The following is a 17,489-nucleotide window of genomic DNA, read 5'->3' on the forward strand; positions in this document are numbered from 1 at the left end:
TGCCACTGTATGTTATAGAGTAGCAGGACGAATTTTTCTTCAAGGACAGAAACTGTGGCTTATATTCCTGGTTGCGTGGCTGTGCGCGGCATATGTTAATGACTAACTGCTCTTTTTCGCGCTGGAATCGAAACTAATTCAACAGCTGGTGGCGTGCGTGGTTTCGAAGAAGGAATGTAGCTTCGTGCCAAACGTATTCGTAATCTCATTTGCAGCATCAGTGCAAGATGCTCTGATTTGCCGCACGAAACGTTTCACTCAGCGCCAGCGCCGGACAGACGCGATAGAGCTGGGCGCATTATATTGTCAAAGAGGCTCGGAACATACCTATACTAGCTTGCCTGTGCAGGCGTGTGTAATGCAAACTGCTCCGATAGGTTGCTGCGCTTGCAGTAGTTTATCAAGGTATATGCGCAAAAGAAAACAAGTTTTACGAATATAGCTTTCAGCGATCTTTTCATTTATTAACGGCAGAAAGAATCTCATGGTTTTCTTCTAGAACCTATATTCTAAAGGCGTGCGGCTTGTGCGCGTCAATATTTTATTGGCAGGAATCGTTATAGAGCAACACGCTATCACCGCACTTCTCGTTGAATGCAGCGCTGCATGCTTTGGGAGGAGCGTTTACTTTTCTTGGTGCCACCCACTGCAAGCAGACTGAAATATAGAACAAATCAGCACGAAGTCTCATAAAAAATAATTATCTATTCGAGTGGCAGCGAGAACTTTAAAGAACTGTGTGCGTACAAAACAGACAGAAGATTCCGGCTCTCTCTCGCACTGGGTTGTCAGGCGACAAGTATATAGCTTTCACAGGATACCTGCCTGACAACGTCCGTCAGTAAAGCGTGCACCCGTCACAACACTATAGCAAGATTAAACGGACATTCAGCACCTTTTTTAGTAGGTCCATGAAAATTACTTTTTCAACAATAAAGATTTTTAAGATCTTAATGACGGATACCTGGAGGCTAACTAAATTACTTCGAATTGAGATAAGGAAAGCGCATAATTTCTTCTAGAGGAAATTGAAACAGGCTTCTTGAAACGCATTCCCATCGGCTTCTAAAAGCTATGTTTCAACATAACACGCCTGAAACTGCTAAAATAATTTTGGCGCAAAAAGTTGTGAAATGTTTGTCATACACATTGGATCATTCTAAGTACAAGAATTCTTTTCCTCCTTCTTGGAAGCCTTATACAGTATACAGTATACCTGCCTTCTGGCAACTTCTCAAGGTGCACACGCTGTTGGCGCGGACAAGAAGACCTCATTAGTTGGAAATTTAAACCTAGATTAGGAACTTCTCGGCGGTTAATGCTGGAAATTGTGACGTTTTCCAAGGCGCCTGCTGTCAAATGGTTCTTCAAAACTGCATATTCCGCTGTCATGCCATGTGAAAGTTTAAATGAATACCCTGTGGTAACGAATAACTGGCGATTTACCTAAAACGTAATAGACATGTTTTGCGAAGCTTTTAGTTCGACGGCGTTTAAAGGCGGTCGCAAGAGGTTCGGCTACTTTTTTAAAATCCTGCGCCTGATACGCCAGTGTATATTTTAATGCTCGCGTTCTCTGGCAATTGAAAATGAAGCAGAAGCACTGCTAAGAATCAGTCGTCTAATCTACGGTTTCTTCACAGGGCTAGGATGTTTTGTTAATCAGTTTGAAAACAATCACTGTTATTATTTGCACTGCCGTCAGAACGAATAGTTAGGTGGCTGCCTCTCGTATAATGTACACATTGTTTGTTACCCGCTGTAGAGCCTTGTTCGACACTTTATCAAGTTCAGATTGACATCTGGTAGGTTCTGTCTGGAATAAGTATGTGCATGTCAGGCAGTTATTTTGTTTCTTCGTTTGCGTTCGTTCCTAAAAATTAATAATATGAGAACGGCAGCGGAGAAAACAAAATATTGTCATAGTTACTAAAGCGTTTCCGAGTTCTGTAGTCTCTTGGAATACTAGTCGTCCTGAATTAAATTGCTAACAACACTGCCAGCGTCTAAGACAGAAAATTAGCGGTTATCCCGGATATAGCACATTACAGTAAAAAATATTAGGGAATGATAACTGACGGGTGCCCACTGTACCCAACATACACAATTGCCCCGTGCACAATAGGTCTTTAAATTATTTCAAGGTGGCCCAAAGTGCTATACTTAACTCGATTGTGGGGTAGGATCAAGACCTAACGGCAAGGACTCTCCGTGTTCGAAATGTTTTTTCCACCCTGCTGGAAACAGTAAAAAAAACTTTTTCAAAATGTAAGCAGGTTTACTCACTTTCCTGCGAGTTGAAAATTATCTTCAAAACAAAGCAGTTCTTGTAGTCGCTGTAAAGTGCCCTTGCTGGGATCGGGTTAGAAATATCTGAAAAATAAAATTTCCTAGAATGATTTCTCTGCTGAAAGAAATGATTCGAAAACCGAAGTAGAAACGAAAATCCTAAGCTGTATCGCTTTCATGCATCAGCCGATAATTTACCCTGGGAAAGTATCGTTGTGTATTCTTGGCCTCAAAAATAATCAATAATTATGGTCTTCTCTGTTACATCTCGTTTAATATTCTAAATGGTGTGCACGTTACTAACTGCACATTGAAATAGTCTATCATTTATGTGCGTTCGTTCTCAGGCGGTGAGTAAGTCATGAATTTCACAACGTATTTGTTGATTTTGCAAAAAAAAAAATATCGTAAATGAATGAGCTTGCGCCCTTTGATTTTCATTTTGCACGATCTTGCAACGACAGCGTTTCTCTTGCATTCAGACTTGTTTAAAAAAAGCTATGTGTTAGTTACCCAGCCTGGGAAACAAATGAGTGCCACGCATAGCTTTCAAAGAAGAAACCTTAAATAACGCAGTTATAACAAGTAGTACGTTACATCAGCGTTGGAGTGCTACTTATTTCCCGTTGTGCGAACTTTCCTGGTTTCAGGAAGATATTTTGGGAGTGCCCTGCTGAAAAAGATTGGCACAGAGTCGATTCCAATAGCCATTACTGAAATTTAAAGACCTGCGCCTAACTAGGGCTTCACATTACAGCGTTCTGAGTGCCAAAACGACACATAGACTTTTAGACGCGTGAATGGTAGAGGGCTCCGGATTTTTATGAACACGCTAGAGTTGTTTAACGTGAGTTTTACAGCACAAGCGTGTTTTTCTATTTCTCCTGTATCGAAATATGGCAGCGACCGCTGGGATAGAACACGGTTCCTTAGGACCAGTGGCCGAGCACTACACTGACCGACTCTGCGCGCCGAGAACAAGGATCTACGCCACTGGGGCAGAGAGACCTACTCGCTGTGAAAGTCGAAAGAACTGAGCGGAAGTCGAGAAAAATTCGTTTTTCTAAGAAATCGAGCTACACATCGATGTGCGGTTGCCGGCGCAATGATTTAACTGCAGACAGAACCTTAATCCATAGCTATGAAAAGAACATTAAACATGGCCATCAACGAGCGGCTGCCTGAATTTTTCTTGTTCTCGGCGGTGCTGGAGTGGATATGTCCGGATGATGTGCTACTTGAGGCTTTGCTAACTGCTCAAGAGCGTGAGCTTCATTTTGGGCCGTGTTTTCTTTAGACTTCTCTGGCACAGGTCCTTACAGGGTGTTTAGTACCGCAATGTCGATTTTGGCGCAAAAAAACGAAATTTTTAACCAGACTGTCCTCAAACGGCAACTTGAATCGTGCTTTCCATCTCAGGTAGTAATTAGCAGCACTGAAAAGGAGGATATCGTGTATTCCACATCTATGATAGAGTTCGAAGAGCTCAAAATGTTTACTTTCCAGCCGGTACAACGCGCCGACTATGTAGAGCACTGAAGATAGCTGTATGTCACTTCAACATGATAGCAGACATTTCTGGGTGGTGTCTGGAACACATTCCTTGTTATTCAGCAGAATATACCATCGTGCACCTTTGTAACCAAACTGAAATATGGTCGTTTATTAAAGCGAAAGCTTTGCTAGGCTATGTAGGCGGGGATCATGTCCAGAAAATGTGTCGGCAGCAGTTGTGGGCAACTCAGAAGAGGTAGCGTCAAACGAGTGGTTGTAATAGAAAGAGGATGACCTGAGGATGCTGCCCGAGAAAGAAAATCGAAATCGGGTGAAGAGTTAATTAGAGCCAAAAATGTGCAAAAAGTGGGTGGGGCCAAAGCAAAAGTGGCGCCAAATTTTAAAATGCCGGAAGTATGGGACCAGCTGACAGGCACTATGGGCGTAGCCAACACGTGGCGTCACATTTGAAAGTCTAATATGTAAACTGCGATGAAAAATGGGAAAATTTGCAGTTATTTAAAATCTAATATATAATTAATGACTAAAGAAAGTGTCAAGAGTGAATTAATGTGAAATAAGGTGATTTAATTGTGAATAACGGTGAATAAATGCTTTAATAAGCTGAAAAAATGTGATTGAAATATTAATTAAGGGTGTGTAACGACCCACTGGGCTGGCTGTGGTGCAATGTCAAAAAGGACGAAGTATCCCCCAGCACGCGCTGGTTAGAACGCTCGAGACCTTGGCCAGGGTCGGAAGCTGCCGGGGCTGCTCCGCTGCTTTCTTCTCTTCGGCAGCCCTCAATACATGTGGCCGCGGTCGCCTTCCTCGATGGCCTTCACATGTACATTAGGATAAATTAAGCGTGTCTAATTCGAAATAAAAGTGAAAATTTGTAAATTATTTGTAAATTTAATGAATTAAGGTGAATAATTTGTGAATAAAGTGTGTAATTAAAGTACCAATTCATTCGCGACGTGAATTAAGCATATTAATAAATATTTGATATGAATTAAGGATGAAACGAGGAATTAAGTATGAAACGAAGATGTAACAGAGTTAATCGATAACCAATATATTAAATGAACGAGCAAACAACCCCGGCGCCAAATTTGAAAGGCGGCCAGTGTCGACATGGTGCCAGCGCTTTCTCATTCTTCCAATGCGGGAAGCCGCAGTGATCTCTAATATTTGTTTCTTGAAAATAGTAGCAAAAGAAGTGCGTCATGCTGAAGCAATAGCAGTGTTTTGTGGTAGCGCAGGCTGCGGCTGTCTACCATTCTTCATCTATTTTCTTCCATGTAACAAGGAACGTATGGAAACGAAAAGAATATCATTTCCCAGAGGATAGCCTGAAAAGAAAACAAAAGCGGGTTATTCGAAAGCGCTCCCACGTGATCAGTATATACCTTGGCAAAGGGTTCTTATCTTAGTTTGTTTTCAGTGTTATGAACTTAATGACGTAAAAACACGGCCGTATTGTATTGTGTGCGACCAGCCGTGATGGCTCAGAGATTTTAGTGTTCAGCTGCTCAGCCCCGTATCGGGGGATTCAGTTGAGGCCGTAGCGGCCCACATTTATACAGTGGCCAAACGGAAAAACGCTCGTGTCCCGTCGCTTGTGAGAGCAGGGCGGAAGACCGCATGTTATAGAAATGATTCCGGATTTCTCCACTACGGCATTTCTAGGAGGGCACGTGGAGAAAGCGAACTTGAATCGCGATGCACCCTACACCAGTTTTTATTTACTTATTCTCGCTATCTGGACCCCTTGGTTACACGCATTAAGTGCGACTAGTTCGCTTCCCAAGACCCGCATGACGCCCTGCTAATCCTATGGTGCTCCTGTCTGCTCTGAATGCTCTGCTACGCTTCGACGCAAACAAAATTTGAGCATGTCTGAGGCCTCAAGCCGGTCTCTATTCCATCGCTTTAGGCTTGCTCCTCCCAAGATTATGTGTTGCTCTTGTAAACATCATCATCAGCAGCAGCAGCGGCGGCAGTAGCAGCAGCAGCACTCTGACAATGCCCACTGGAGGGAAAAAACTTCTCCCATATCTGTTCCGTTAATCATATTCTGTGCCAGCTGCAGCCACTCAGGATCATTCAAAGTTTTGCCTGGCTTGGTTTTCTGCTCTTCGAAGCTTGCATCATTACCAGCGATGAAACTTTATGAAATGTGCAGCTTCCAGGTATGTTCTTATAAAGCAAAAGTTATGCAAAAGCTCTTACAACTGTTATGATTCCATTACACCTGGTCTATACGCCGGGGATATTGCTTACCAGAACTAATAAAGCCAACGCCCGTATCAGGATGGCGTTCGCTAATGAAGAATTTCAGCGCGATATCTTCCCTGCAAAAAAAAGTACATGTTTAGGATTATTTCGCATATTACATCGAAATTAGTAATTTATATACCTTCGCATATCCTGTCTTGAGACACCTTAAAACGTCTCCAGCACTTGGCCGCCATACGAACAAACTTGCACTAATCGCCAAAGGATACTCTTTAATACGGTGCAAAATAAAACGTGGTGACAGCAGAGCGCCTCAGTATACGACAGCTCTGGAGGTATCAACAAAACATTCTCGCATTCCCGCAGCGACTGCCAGCGTTGAAATTAGCTGGCACGCATTGTCTGCCATTTTTTTGCTCTGTTGTCGTAGAACAACTTATAAACGTTCAGTTCTCCCTGAAAGCATCACGAACTCACGAGACAACTCCAAGAAAAGCAGAGGCCTGTGTCACGAAATTCCGCATATTTACAAAACATCGTCTATTTTTCCGTTATTATACCACAAGATTACCTCTACTTCACTATAACGCGTCTTCATCGGTACACCAGCCAACCATATTAATGCAGCGGTGCTTAAGGATCACTGGAAAATCGTATGCAAGCGGCGCAGCAGTCGTCCGAACTGCGCGACAATGCTATTAACGGCCGTCCAGTTGAGCCACCTCTTGTAGAAAAAAGGATGTTCATGTGTTGTGCTGTGTTGGGTTTTATGGCACATAGGCAGCTGAGGCCATCATGGGCCAAGAACAAGGTATAGAGAAACTGTTTTGTTGAATATTAAAGAAATGTAAAATCAACCCTGGTGTAGAGGCCCTCAAATGTATATACTACTCAGTGAACACATATGCATATTTTAGAAATGGCTACTAGTAAAATCTTTAAAGAGGGCTGCGTAACCTCAGTACCTGTCCTTGCCTGCACAAGAATATCGAGGCTCCCAAGCAATCAAAATAGAAGCCTCAGCCTTCTCTTCGGGCATGAGAAAGAAGCTGAGGTGTACTAAAATTCAAACAGACCAGTGGGTCAAAAATGCCGAGCCTCTTAAGAAATCCCGTTTCTTTAGGAAACCTCAAACGCATGATATATCAATAATGGCATCATCTTCTAAAAGCAGTGCTGGATGAAAAATAATGTATTCGTTGTAAACCTGAGCAAAGTACTTTTTCCTTAGGTTTTTACAGTTTTGCACTGTAACTTAAAATGTGGTTAATTGAACTTCATCTTCGCAATCTTCGCATACAGATTGATCTGGTTTTGTCAGTTGGAAACTGTGTGGGAGGTGCATGTCTCCTATACGAAGATGGCAGGTAATTACCTCCTTAAAACGTTCTTGGTAGGTGCAGGACTTCCATTCGCCTATTGCTAATTTTACACTGTCTATTGTTATTTACTTCGATGTCCCACGTGGACTGCCCTTTCGGTCTTATTTTACGGTGAATTAAGTTAATGCAATATTTGAACGGCATATTTACATTATTTATTTGCTGATAACGAGCTTGAGCAGCGCGGACGTCTTCCCTTTCGTTGCCTTTAATTCTTGTATGGCTTGGTACCCAGCAGAGGTTTAGATTTTGTCCTTTAGCTGTGGCTATTGCTTTGTTCTCTATCATAACACCAAGTATAAGAGTGAGTGTTTTTCTAGAGTGAAGGGCTGTAAGCCCGCTTAGCGAGACTGTGTATATAATGCTTTTTGTGGGGTTCTCGTTCACTATTTTTTGTATGGCTACAGAGCTCACGTAAAATTCAGCAGTGAAAACGGAGGCGCACTGTGGAAGCCTCACTATTTCAATCCAATTCCTTTGTACCACTGCGCTTCTTACGTAGGCATCTGTTTTTGAACCATCTGTATAAAAAGCTCTGAAAGTACTGTACTTTTTCTTTATTGCAAGACATTCTTGTATGATATGTGGTTGTAAGCTTTGTTACTTCCGGAAGAGCGTAAGAGTGAAATCGCAGAATGCAGGGAAATTGTACCATGGAGGTAGTGCGTCTCGTTTCTGCGCAATGCCAGGTAATGTGTTCAGGACGCCAAGATTCTGGCACATCTCTTCAAATCGCAAGAGCTGTGGCCTGGTAGCTTGCGGTTTGTTGTTGAAGACCGTTCGAGATGGGCACTTCGTAGCTATAGGGTAACATAGATGTATTTGTAGGGAACGGATTTTTAGAATGTACGAGCAGGTAAGCATGGTTCTTCTGTCTGTAAGTGATGGTTCATTAGTTTTTACTTATAGTCTGTTTATGGGCGATGTCCTGTATGAGCCCATGGAAAGACGTAAACCCAAATTATGCGCTGAATCCAGTCGTTTAAGACACGATGCTCTCGCGTACACATATACTATACATCCGTAATCTAAGGTAGAGCGTACCACGGCGCGATCAATTTGTAAAAGACATGTCGTGTCTGCACCCCAACGTTTACGTGACAGTACTTTGATTATATTTAGCGATCCGGCGGCTTTCTTTTTCAGTGCGTTTATATGAGGAAGGAAAGTGAGTTTTTTGTCGAAGGTTATGCCTAGAAATTTGGGCTAATTTTTGACGGGTATCTGTGTTTCGTTTATGTGTATGAATGGGCCGGCTTGTATGCCCCGTTTCAGGGAGAAAAGTGATGGTACTGTTTGCTGTGTGGAAAACTGGAAACAGTTGGGATCTACCCGTCTAAATAGTTTATTCATTCTGAACTCTATTTGTCTTTCGCATGTTGCTACTTTTGGGGATGTGCCGGTTATTTGAGGATCATTAACGTACACTGAATGCAGGATGGAGTTCGGGATTATTTTACCTATAGATGTCATTTTTCTAATAAACAATGTCATGCCTAAAATTCACCCCTGAGGAACCCCGTTCTCTTGAGCGAAGCTCCTGGACAGGGTTGATTCCAGGCGTTCTTGAAATGTGCGATCGGAAAGGGAGTTATTCAGGCAGTTCAACAACCTGCCGTGGATACCTTGGTCTTCTAAGTCGCGGAGGATCCCAAACCTCCAGGTTGTATCATACACTTTCTCCACATCCAAGAAAACGGCAAGACAGCTCTGTTTGTGCATAAAAGCTTCTGTTATTGTCTTTTCAATGTGAACTAAATGGTTTGTTGTTGAGTACCCCTTTATATAACGGCATTGATAGACATCAAGAAGTTCGCGAGATTCAAGGAAAAACGTTAGTCTTGTATTGAGGACACTTTCAAATGATTTGGCCACACAGCTGGTAAGAGCTATTGGCCTATAGCTACAAGGGGAACTTCTTAGTTTTTTAGGTTAGGGAAAGGCACTATCACGGCTGTTTTCTACGCTTAGGCATTTTTCCGCCTATGAATATTTTGTTAAAGAAATTCAAGAGTGCCTTTATGTCAGGCTGAGAAAGATGCGCAAGCATTTCATAGTGTATCTGGTTGGGTACTGGTGCGGTTTTTTTTTTCCGGCAGACAATACTCTATATTTTGACGAGAAATTAATTTGTTGTATTGTTCATTTCCACCTCCACTTATTGGAAGTTTTTGTTTTTCGGAAATATTTTTGTGTTTCAGAAATGACGGCGAAGAGTGACACGAACTGGAAACTGCAGGGAAGTGTTCCCCCAAAATGTATGCCTGTTTGCTTATGCTTCGTTTTGGGTCAGGTGTTGTCAGAAGAGGAATTGTGAACAGTGAGAAGGTTATATTTAATTTTCGAACCTGCTCGCACATTTTTAAATGTCATTTCACTATTTATTGATGAAAAATTACTCTGCCAAGAGGCTTTTTCGGTACTGCGACGAACGTACCGGGCTCTGGCTCTTGCCTTTTTAATTAGTACGAGGTTCTCGTGTATTAAGTAGCTGCAATAATTAGCCCAAGCTCTATTTTGTTCCTTTTTTGCTTCCTTACATTCTTTTGTCCACTGCACTTTGTGTTTACGCCTTACCACTCCTGAAGACTGAAGAATAACAAAGTGTACGGCAATAATTATACAATTCATGGGCATCTTGTATATGTCGTTGATGCTGAGGTTTTCTAAAACTATATATTCTAAATTGGCTTGTGCGCTAAAAATTTCCCGGCCTTCTAGATCTAGCTTCCAACGTCGCGATTTAGTTGGGATGATTTCTGATGGAGATGTCAAACTTATTATTACAGGAAGGTTATCACTGCCATATGGGTTGTCGATGACGTCGCATTTAGGATCGTTTTAAACAGATGGTCAACTAAATGACAAATCTAAACAGTTCATATTGCCCGAGACTGCAGAGCAGTATATGGCCTGTTCTGTGTTTGAACAACAAGTATTGTTTGTGAGAATAAAATTTTCAATTGTTTGCCCCCTAGAGTCGCAGCACTCGCTTCCCCAAAAAAGGGGAGTGAGTTTTAAAATCCCTAATACTAGATATGGCTCTGGAAGTTCATTTACCAGTTCTTGTAGATCATGAAAAATAATGTAAAATGTGGAGGAATGTATATGGAACACATCGTTAGTGTTTGGTAGCAGACGATGCTGACTGCAACCGCCTCAAATTTTGTTTTGGGCTTGATTTCTTAAGCAGGGACGCTGCTTTTAACGACAATCGCGATGCCTCCCGAGAGTCGATTTGCGTGGTCGCGATTGCGTCTAAATGTTTTATAATTTTTCAAGATATGCACAAGTTTTGGACCAAGATTAGTTTCCTGAAGGCGTAAAACTATGGGCAGCGTTGACCCTAAAATATGTGTTATGTCACTGTAATTCCTCATAAGTCCTCTAGAGTTCCCATGAACTGAAAAAGTCTTGTTTATGCTATTGAGAAAGAATGAAAGGGGATTTACCTATGTGGTGGGCCCGTCATGAGGGGTATGTCTTTTTTTAACTCTAGAGAGCTGTTCCGCCGCTGCAAAGCGGGCGGATTGGGGGTTACATCCATCACCTCGTCAGAGCTGCTGCAGGACCGCGGAGAACCCGTGGTTGTGTTAGTTTCAGGCCTCCCTCTAAGGGGGAAAGTCCTTCGGGATGCCGACCCGTGGACCGGTGCTGCCTGCTTTGGCAATGGCAGGACAGCTTTCCCTGACCCTGCCTGGGGCATGAATAGCCCTTGCTAGAGGCTCAGTGGAAGTGGCCTCGGCAGGTGCCGCAGTGCTGTGTGGTGCTACGCCCCTGCGCTCCACATCAGAGAAGATTTGTTTTGCTGCGAAGGAGAATGTGTTTGTAAGCGCAAAACGCCTTCTCGATTCTTTAAACGCAATGTTTTCCTTCGTCATTATGGTGATTATCTCTTTTTTTTCTTCCAGGACGGACATGCCTTGGAGTATGCAGCATGGTCTCCTTGAGAGTTTACGCAGCGCGGGGCTGCGTCACACCCATCAGATGGTGATCCTTCGAAGAATATTTTGGCCAAGCTTTGCCACCGCGCCAACTCTGTGAGCCGTGGCCCAAACTTTGACAACTGAAACACCTGCGAGAGTTGGGTTTGTGTGGACTTACATAAACTTTCAAATATCCCACGTCGATTGTGTCGGGCAATGTGCTGGTGTTGAACTTGAGGATCAAGTGTTTTGTGTCTATTTCCTTATTCTCCTTCCGGTTCTTTATTCGATGAACATCGATGACGTCTTGCTCGCTGAGCCCTTCGAGCATTTCTTTTTGGGTTATGTGTAGAAAATAAGTTTCGGATATTACGCCTCGGACAGTGTTCAGTTATGGATGGGAAGTCACGGACATAGGGATTTCCTCTTATGGAAGCTAGGTTTGAGAGCTTAGAATGTTGGACATTGTCGCACAGTTCGAGCAGTATATCGCCGCTGGCCATTTTGGAGAGCTTATAGCCAATGCCTAAGGTTTCTGTCAAGCACTTGAACAAAAAGAAGGAGGGTATAATTCTTGCCTGCTTATCGTGTTGTTCACTGTGGATTACATGATATTTAGAAAAAGTTACTATTCTTTTTTGAAAAACGTCATCTACCTTGTTCCGCCCTCTTTTGAGAGGGCGATTTGGATTTGAAAGGAGGGGAAACATAAAAACAATTTGTTTTTCTGTCATGGTGCCAGCCAGCCACCAAGGAGTCCCAAAAGAGGAAGGGATAGGAACTTGAGAGCAAGTCCTATCCACTCCAGCTGTACACCTCAACTATAACTACGTATAAGGCAACTCAGGGTAGTTGGTCACACAAGGTTGACCCTTGCCGCCAGGAAAAAAGGAAAAACCGGGAAGTGAGTAGGAGATAGGACAGTTTTTAGAAAGAGACAGGAAAGTGAAAGATGGAGGGGAAAATCGGAAAAGGCGGTGCCGAATTCTCCAGTCGGGTCTGGCCGGAGGTGCCGTCTACAGGAAGCTGGTTACAAACTGGTGTGTTGCCTTCACCGGCGGTCCTTAAAAGTGGAAGCGCTCGGCATCGGCTCAACCACCAGGATCCCCTTTTCCCCCGACGCACTGTTCACCATCATGCCCCGGCAGCGATGTCCCTGCGGATGCTCTGGAACCCCTGGGGTCACCGCTCAGCAGCGTCTGCAAGCCGCAGACGCCCCCCTGCGGGGTAGAAAGCAGGTTGAGGTAAAGGAAACCTCGCTCGCACAAATAATCGATTGCGGATACCACTCGTGGACATACGTTAGAATGGGCATTAAAAGAGAAATACAGTACAAAGTGCTTTGTGTAAGTGGATCAGAAAATACTGACTAGTAAGGTCGTCCACAACACATCTTCTGAAGTTTAAAGCGGCGCACGTTTGAGCCCCTGAAAACCAAAGAATGTCACCCATGTTCGACGCCTCTCTAATGCAACAACCTTCGCTAACGCTGACGACTCTGCAAATGGCGATCTCTCCACGCTGGTCCGAAGAGTTGCAGCGGAATGCTGACCATACTCTTCGAGACTGCTGTCGCACGCTCTCACCTCCTCCGGCATACAGCGCATCCGGCAGCCACACGATCAGCACCGCTCATCCTGCCAGTGCAATGCTGCAAGCCTCCGGGGTGCCGTTTTTCGCCTCAACCAGATGTTTACCACTTTGAACGCCACGTCTCCCCAAGACCACTGTCTGCCTCCGGCGAAAAGAAAGCTTGTCGATACTCGCCAATTTGCTACTAATGTGGTATTTGGGGGGCAGACCGCGCGGTTATTTTCAGCGTCGGCGACCACAGTCAGTATTACAGTCACGGTCAGTATGTTTTTCGACAGGACCATCGACCAGTTTCCTGGACCAGGCTGAAATTAACCCAACGTGTCCAATGATTACCTTACCCTGGAGTTTTCAATCGCGAATATTAGGTTGTCGTCTGACAAAAAAAAATCTTCTCTTTCACGAAATTCTCCTGATTGGCCGAGAGAGGTGACAAGATCTTGCTCTGTCATCACTACCAGCCCACCGCCGTAAATAGCGACCTGCTTACCGGATTCTGAGCAATCTGCTTGCAGTTGTAGGTGGCAGTTAAATTAATGAGTGGTCAAGAGAGGCTGCGTGACCTTCCAGCGTCATGACAACGTTGCCACCATTGCACGTAGTAACGGAATTAATTCAATAAATTCTATGTAATTACTATATTCCTACCCTGGCCCTACACAAATGCCTTAAAGGAGCTCGGGAAAACCATCGTTGGTCTCACAAGCTCTAGAGGTTGCTGTGTTTGAAAGAGAAGCCTGCTGGGGCACAGGCTCTTCCCTTGACCGCTGCATCACAGTGCCAGCAATGGTACGAAGACTCCCCATGATTTGTAAATGCGATCTGGAGGGTCCTGGTGTTATTACACCACTTGTCCACAAGCGGAACAATCATAGCACACCACCACTTTTGAAAATCTGAGGACCCTCAAAATTTGAATTTCTTCCCTCCCCCCCCCCCCCCCAAACAAAATCTCAAAGGACGTCGAAAATTTTGGAAGTAGGCCATCTACAGAAATTAGGTAATGAAGCATTAGTGGCTGGATTAATGTGGATTACTGGGAATCATTAGTATATATCCATTTGACACTGCAATAGAAGTTACGCGATTATTCTAAAAAGTTATAATTGATATCTTAAAGGGCAGCAACCATTTTCAAGTTTTTTTTAAGGAAAATCACCAGAATATTAGACACTCATTGCAGACACGATTGCAGGCAACCTTAATGGTATCGCATCTTCTTTAACTCGCCGTGTTGGCTAAGTGGTCATGGAGCTCAGATGCTGACCCGAAAGGCGCGGGTTCTATCCGAGTCTCAGCGGTCGCATTTCGATGTAGGCGAAATGCTAGAGACGCGCTGCCCTCCACTACGGCGTCCCTCCTAGCCTGAATCGCTTTGGGTCTAAGCCCCATAAACAAAATTGAAATCATTTTCTTTAAGAGCATGGTTAAGAATGTCCCCAAGTTTCTCGGAGTGACTTCCCCAACTTTCGATTTCCTTCCCTCCTTCCTCCCTCCCTTCCTCACATGCGCCTCACGTAAAGCCACGTGGACACAGTATCCCACCTCTGCGTGCAGAATGGCACCTCCGTCTCACAGCACCTCTGCCTCGCTGAGGAACCCCGTCGACTTGCTCGCCTACGAACCCTCACAGCTCTTTATCGGGGAATGGCGCGCCCTGTACGATGAAGCGCATGTTGCGGTGGCCTACATACCAGGAGATTTTTTCTTACTCTGGGCTCTATTGTGACGCCCCAGATTCTTCCAGACATTCTTGTGCAGATACGCTGGACCATTTGCTTTCATCACTCGCCTAAGGGACGTCATATACGTCATCACGAAAGTTACCTGAGGGTACAACGCAGGTCGCTCACACGGCTCGACTCAAATCCTCTCACCGCAGGTCTCGTTAACTTCGCTCGAGGGTGAGCTTCGTCTTTGCCGGGGGCAGGTATATTGACGCGAGGCGTTATAAGCAGAGAAGAAAGTGTTCGAGGCGTGAGAATTTCGTGGCAGTTGATCTGACGCTGGCCGGTGGCTTCCTTCCGCCTCTTTTCCGTTGATTTTGGAATAATTAGAGACATGTAAGCTTCATCTTGTGGGACTGACATGACAGCCTTAATAGTTCTTCGCTACTTCCTAATTATATCATTAGGCATACTATACCACGGAATACATCATTAGACACAAAGGTCCCTCTTTAAGCAAATGCAAAAACCGTTGCTAAGTGGCCTGCAATAAAGAAAAAGTACTTCAGTGGCCTAAAAATTGTATGTCTTACACGCAACGCTAGGGTCACGGGTACGATTCCCAAGTAATAACACCAGTCTCCTTTTTGGCGTAAATTTTTCACTTCACACCTTTATATGTGATTACGATATTTCATTCATGCTGTGACTTCTGAGCAATTAGAGTTTTAATCTACATCACCCGACTGTTCAGCTTGTGACGCCCCAGCCCTCTCGAACAATCCCAACTTAATACAACTCGCATACCTTTTCCTTCAAACGACAGCTCTAACGCAATGGCGTTAACAAGTTCTGCCTCTCCATCATAGTATCTATAAACGATATGAGCAAACATCCGTTAAAATTTCCGCTTGTCTATTTGAAATTCTCTGCATTTGTGATGCTGATGCCATCGATTTTGTGCAGAGATAAATAGCTGATTCAACGAATAACTTCATCAACACTTGTTTATACACAAGCGTTGAATGGTGGTCACCTAACTTGCCTCTTTTCTTTCTGCCGCTTCTATTTACTTACACATAACCAGTGAAACATACCCATTTACCCTTGAAATAATCCTTTTTATTTTACAAAAAAGAACATGAAGAAAAAACCGTCCAGGAATATCGGACAAACATTTTGAAAGTTGCAACATCGTAAGATACATTTACGGTAATATTGAAGGTAATGATTTATTATTCCTTTACCCAGCAAAATATTTCTTTTACAGTGCTTCCATCGGTCGCATCCAGCCATTAAGACTCCACAGAAAACAAATGGAGAACGCTTTTAACGATAGCAGTAACGTTAATAGAGAAACAAGTACAAGACTGCTATAGGGTGATCTCCAGATATTATGATTTTTAAAGTTAAAAACTACATTATATAGAAACTTTCGCTGATAATTGGTTTCCCGGTCACGAGTGGTTTTTTGCAGAATTGCTGGATATGTCAGTCGCGGTAAATGTGGCGAAATGTTTTCCATACCTACTGTAGACACCACATTTCAATTGTCAATGCGAATTTCCGTTTTTGAAAGATTGCGTATAGTGCGCTGCTTTAAAGGGTAATGTGTTTGCGCTGCCAGCTATTGATGTTTCCATTTTCTTGGCCTCAAACTGATCAGCATTTTGGGTTTTTTCAGCATTTGCGTTTGGAATTTCGTTCATTGCAGTAGAAACGCTGGAATGGATTGTTAAACAATCGTCACCAGTCTCGAACATTGGTTAAATATGCCAACTAATTACTCTCTACTGCACTGTCATTCACTGCCCGATCACTCCACATTGCAATATCAACCGGTAATTAAATGTCAATTCTTAAGCGCTCAGTATATCAGAAAAAAATTGTGAGACCAATCACGTGTATTTTACATCTAATGCACTGTCTTCTTTTTATGTACACTATTGCGATTTTATCAGTTATTTTGACATTCCTAGGGATACTAGTTGTAAATGTAACTACAAAGAGTATCGTTTGCCTCAAAACTCAGGTTGTTGAGGTATTCTTCTTGTGCGTGAATACGTAGATGTCCTTTGTCCAGAGAAGCTCAGGCGCTAGATTGGTTACGCTACGTACTACCTCGAAAGAAAGAAACGCGAACAACCCCGCGCGGACACGCCCCGCTGTTGGAATTTATTTTCACCGCGCTTTTACGTGGGTGGTACGAAAAGGACGTTAGTGTCGTCCTAAAGTATGTCTTGGACGAGTGTAGGGCATTTTTGCTATTACCGAAGCAAAAGTGGGTGAGAAGAGAATGAAACAGCAGAGGGGGGTGACGCCGGAATGTTCGCGTTTATTTTCATGGTGGATTCTAAGAAGCAATTTCTCGTGTCTTAAAGGGGCTCTGAAGACAATAAACTTAGCCTTTGTCGGCAGGGGAAGGCGTCCTTATTGGAAAAAGAACGTTCTTTCAGAAAACGGAGCTTTTATAAGATGGAAAAGACTACAAATATTATAGAGGTGTTGTCGTCACCGGACTATTTGCAAGTAAATTCTTATGTTGGCACAAAATTTTGGGACGGATCCCTGAGACTACTTCTTTCTCACCGCCATTCACATCAAAACGGTGGAAGCCAGCTCTTTTAGGCTACCATGTCACGCGTTCAATCGAGGGGGGGGGGAGGGGGGATATATTCAGATGCAATTCTCAAGCCGACAAATGCGAATTCGGGAAGTTGAATGACTGGAGATATCGGGCTGATCAGAGGATTAGGGTGCACTGTTGTTCTTTTGCTTCTAGGTTTTTGTCTTCTGTCGTAACGTGATATGACGAGGACACATCCCTTTTTTTAAGAAAACGAGCGCTTTCAGGCGCAAAAAAAAGTTTTTAGTATGCGCTGAGTCTAGTCGTTCTT

General features: G+C 43.5%; 1 protein-coding gene across 3 annotated transcripts in view; it reads right to left on the reverse strand.

Moving 5' to 3' along the window:
- Nucleotides 1–17,489, reverse strand: part of LOC144096658 (phospholipid-transporting ATPase ABCA3-like) — a 203,036-nt gene that overhangs the window by 155,804 nt on the left and 29,743 nt on the right. The window contains exons 2-3 of one of the 3 annotated variants that reach the window (XM_077629490.1): nt 6,070–6,140; nt 2,287–2,373 (exon numbers count right to left, since the gene is read on the reverse strand). Coding sequence is in view for 1 of the 3 variants with exons in the window: in XM_077629489.1 (XP_077485615.1) it covers nt 2,287–2,373 (87 nt within the window). In the remaining 2 variants the exon portion in view is untranslated. Of the gene's footprint in view, nt 1–447; nt 658–2,286; nt 2,374–6,069; nt 6,141–17,489 lie in introns of those variants that run through there. The other 2 variants (XR_013306797.1, XM_077629489.1) reach the window with 2 other exon arrangements.

This window comes from Amblyomma americanum, chromosome 7, assembly GCF_052857255.1.
Source record: "Amblyomma americanum isolate KBUSLIRL-KWMA chromosome 7, ASM5285725v1, whole genome shotgun sequence".
Lineage (NCBI taxonomy): Eukaryota > Metazoa > Arthropoda > Arachnida > Ixodida > Ixodidae > Amblyomma > Amblyomma americanum.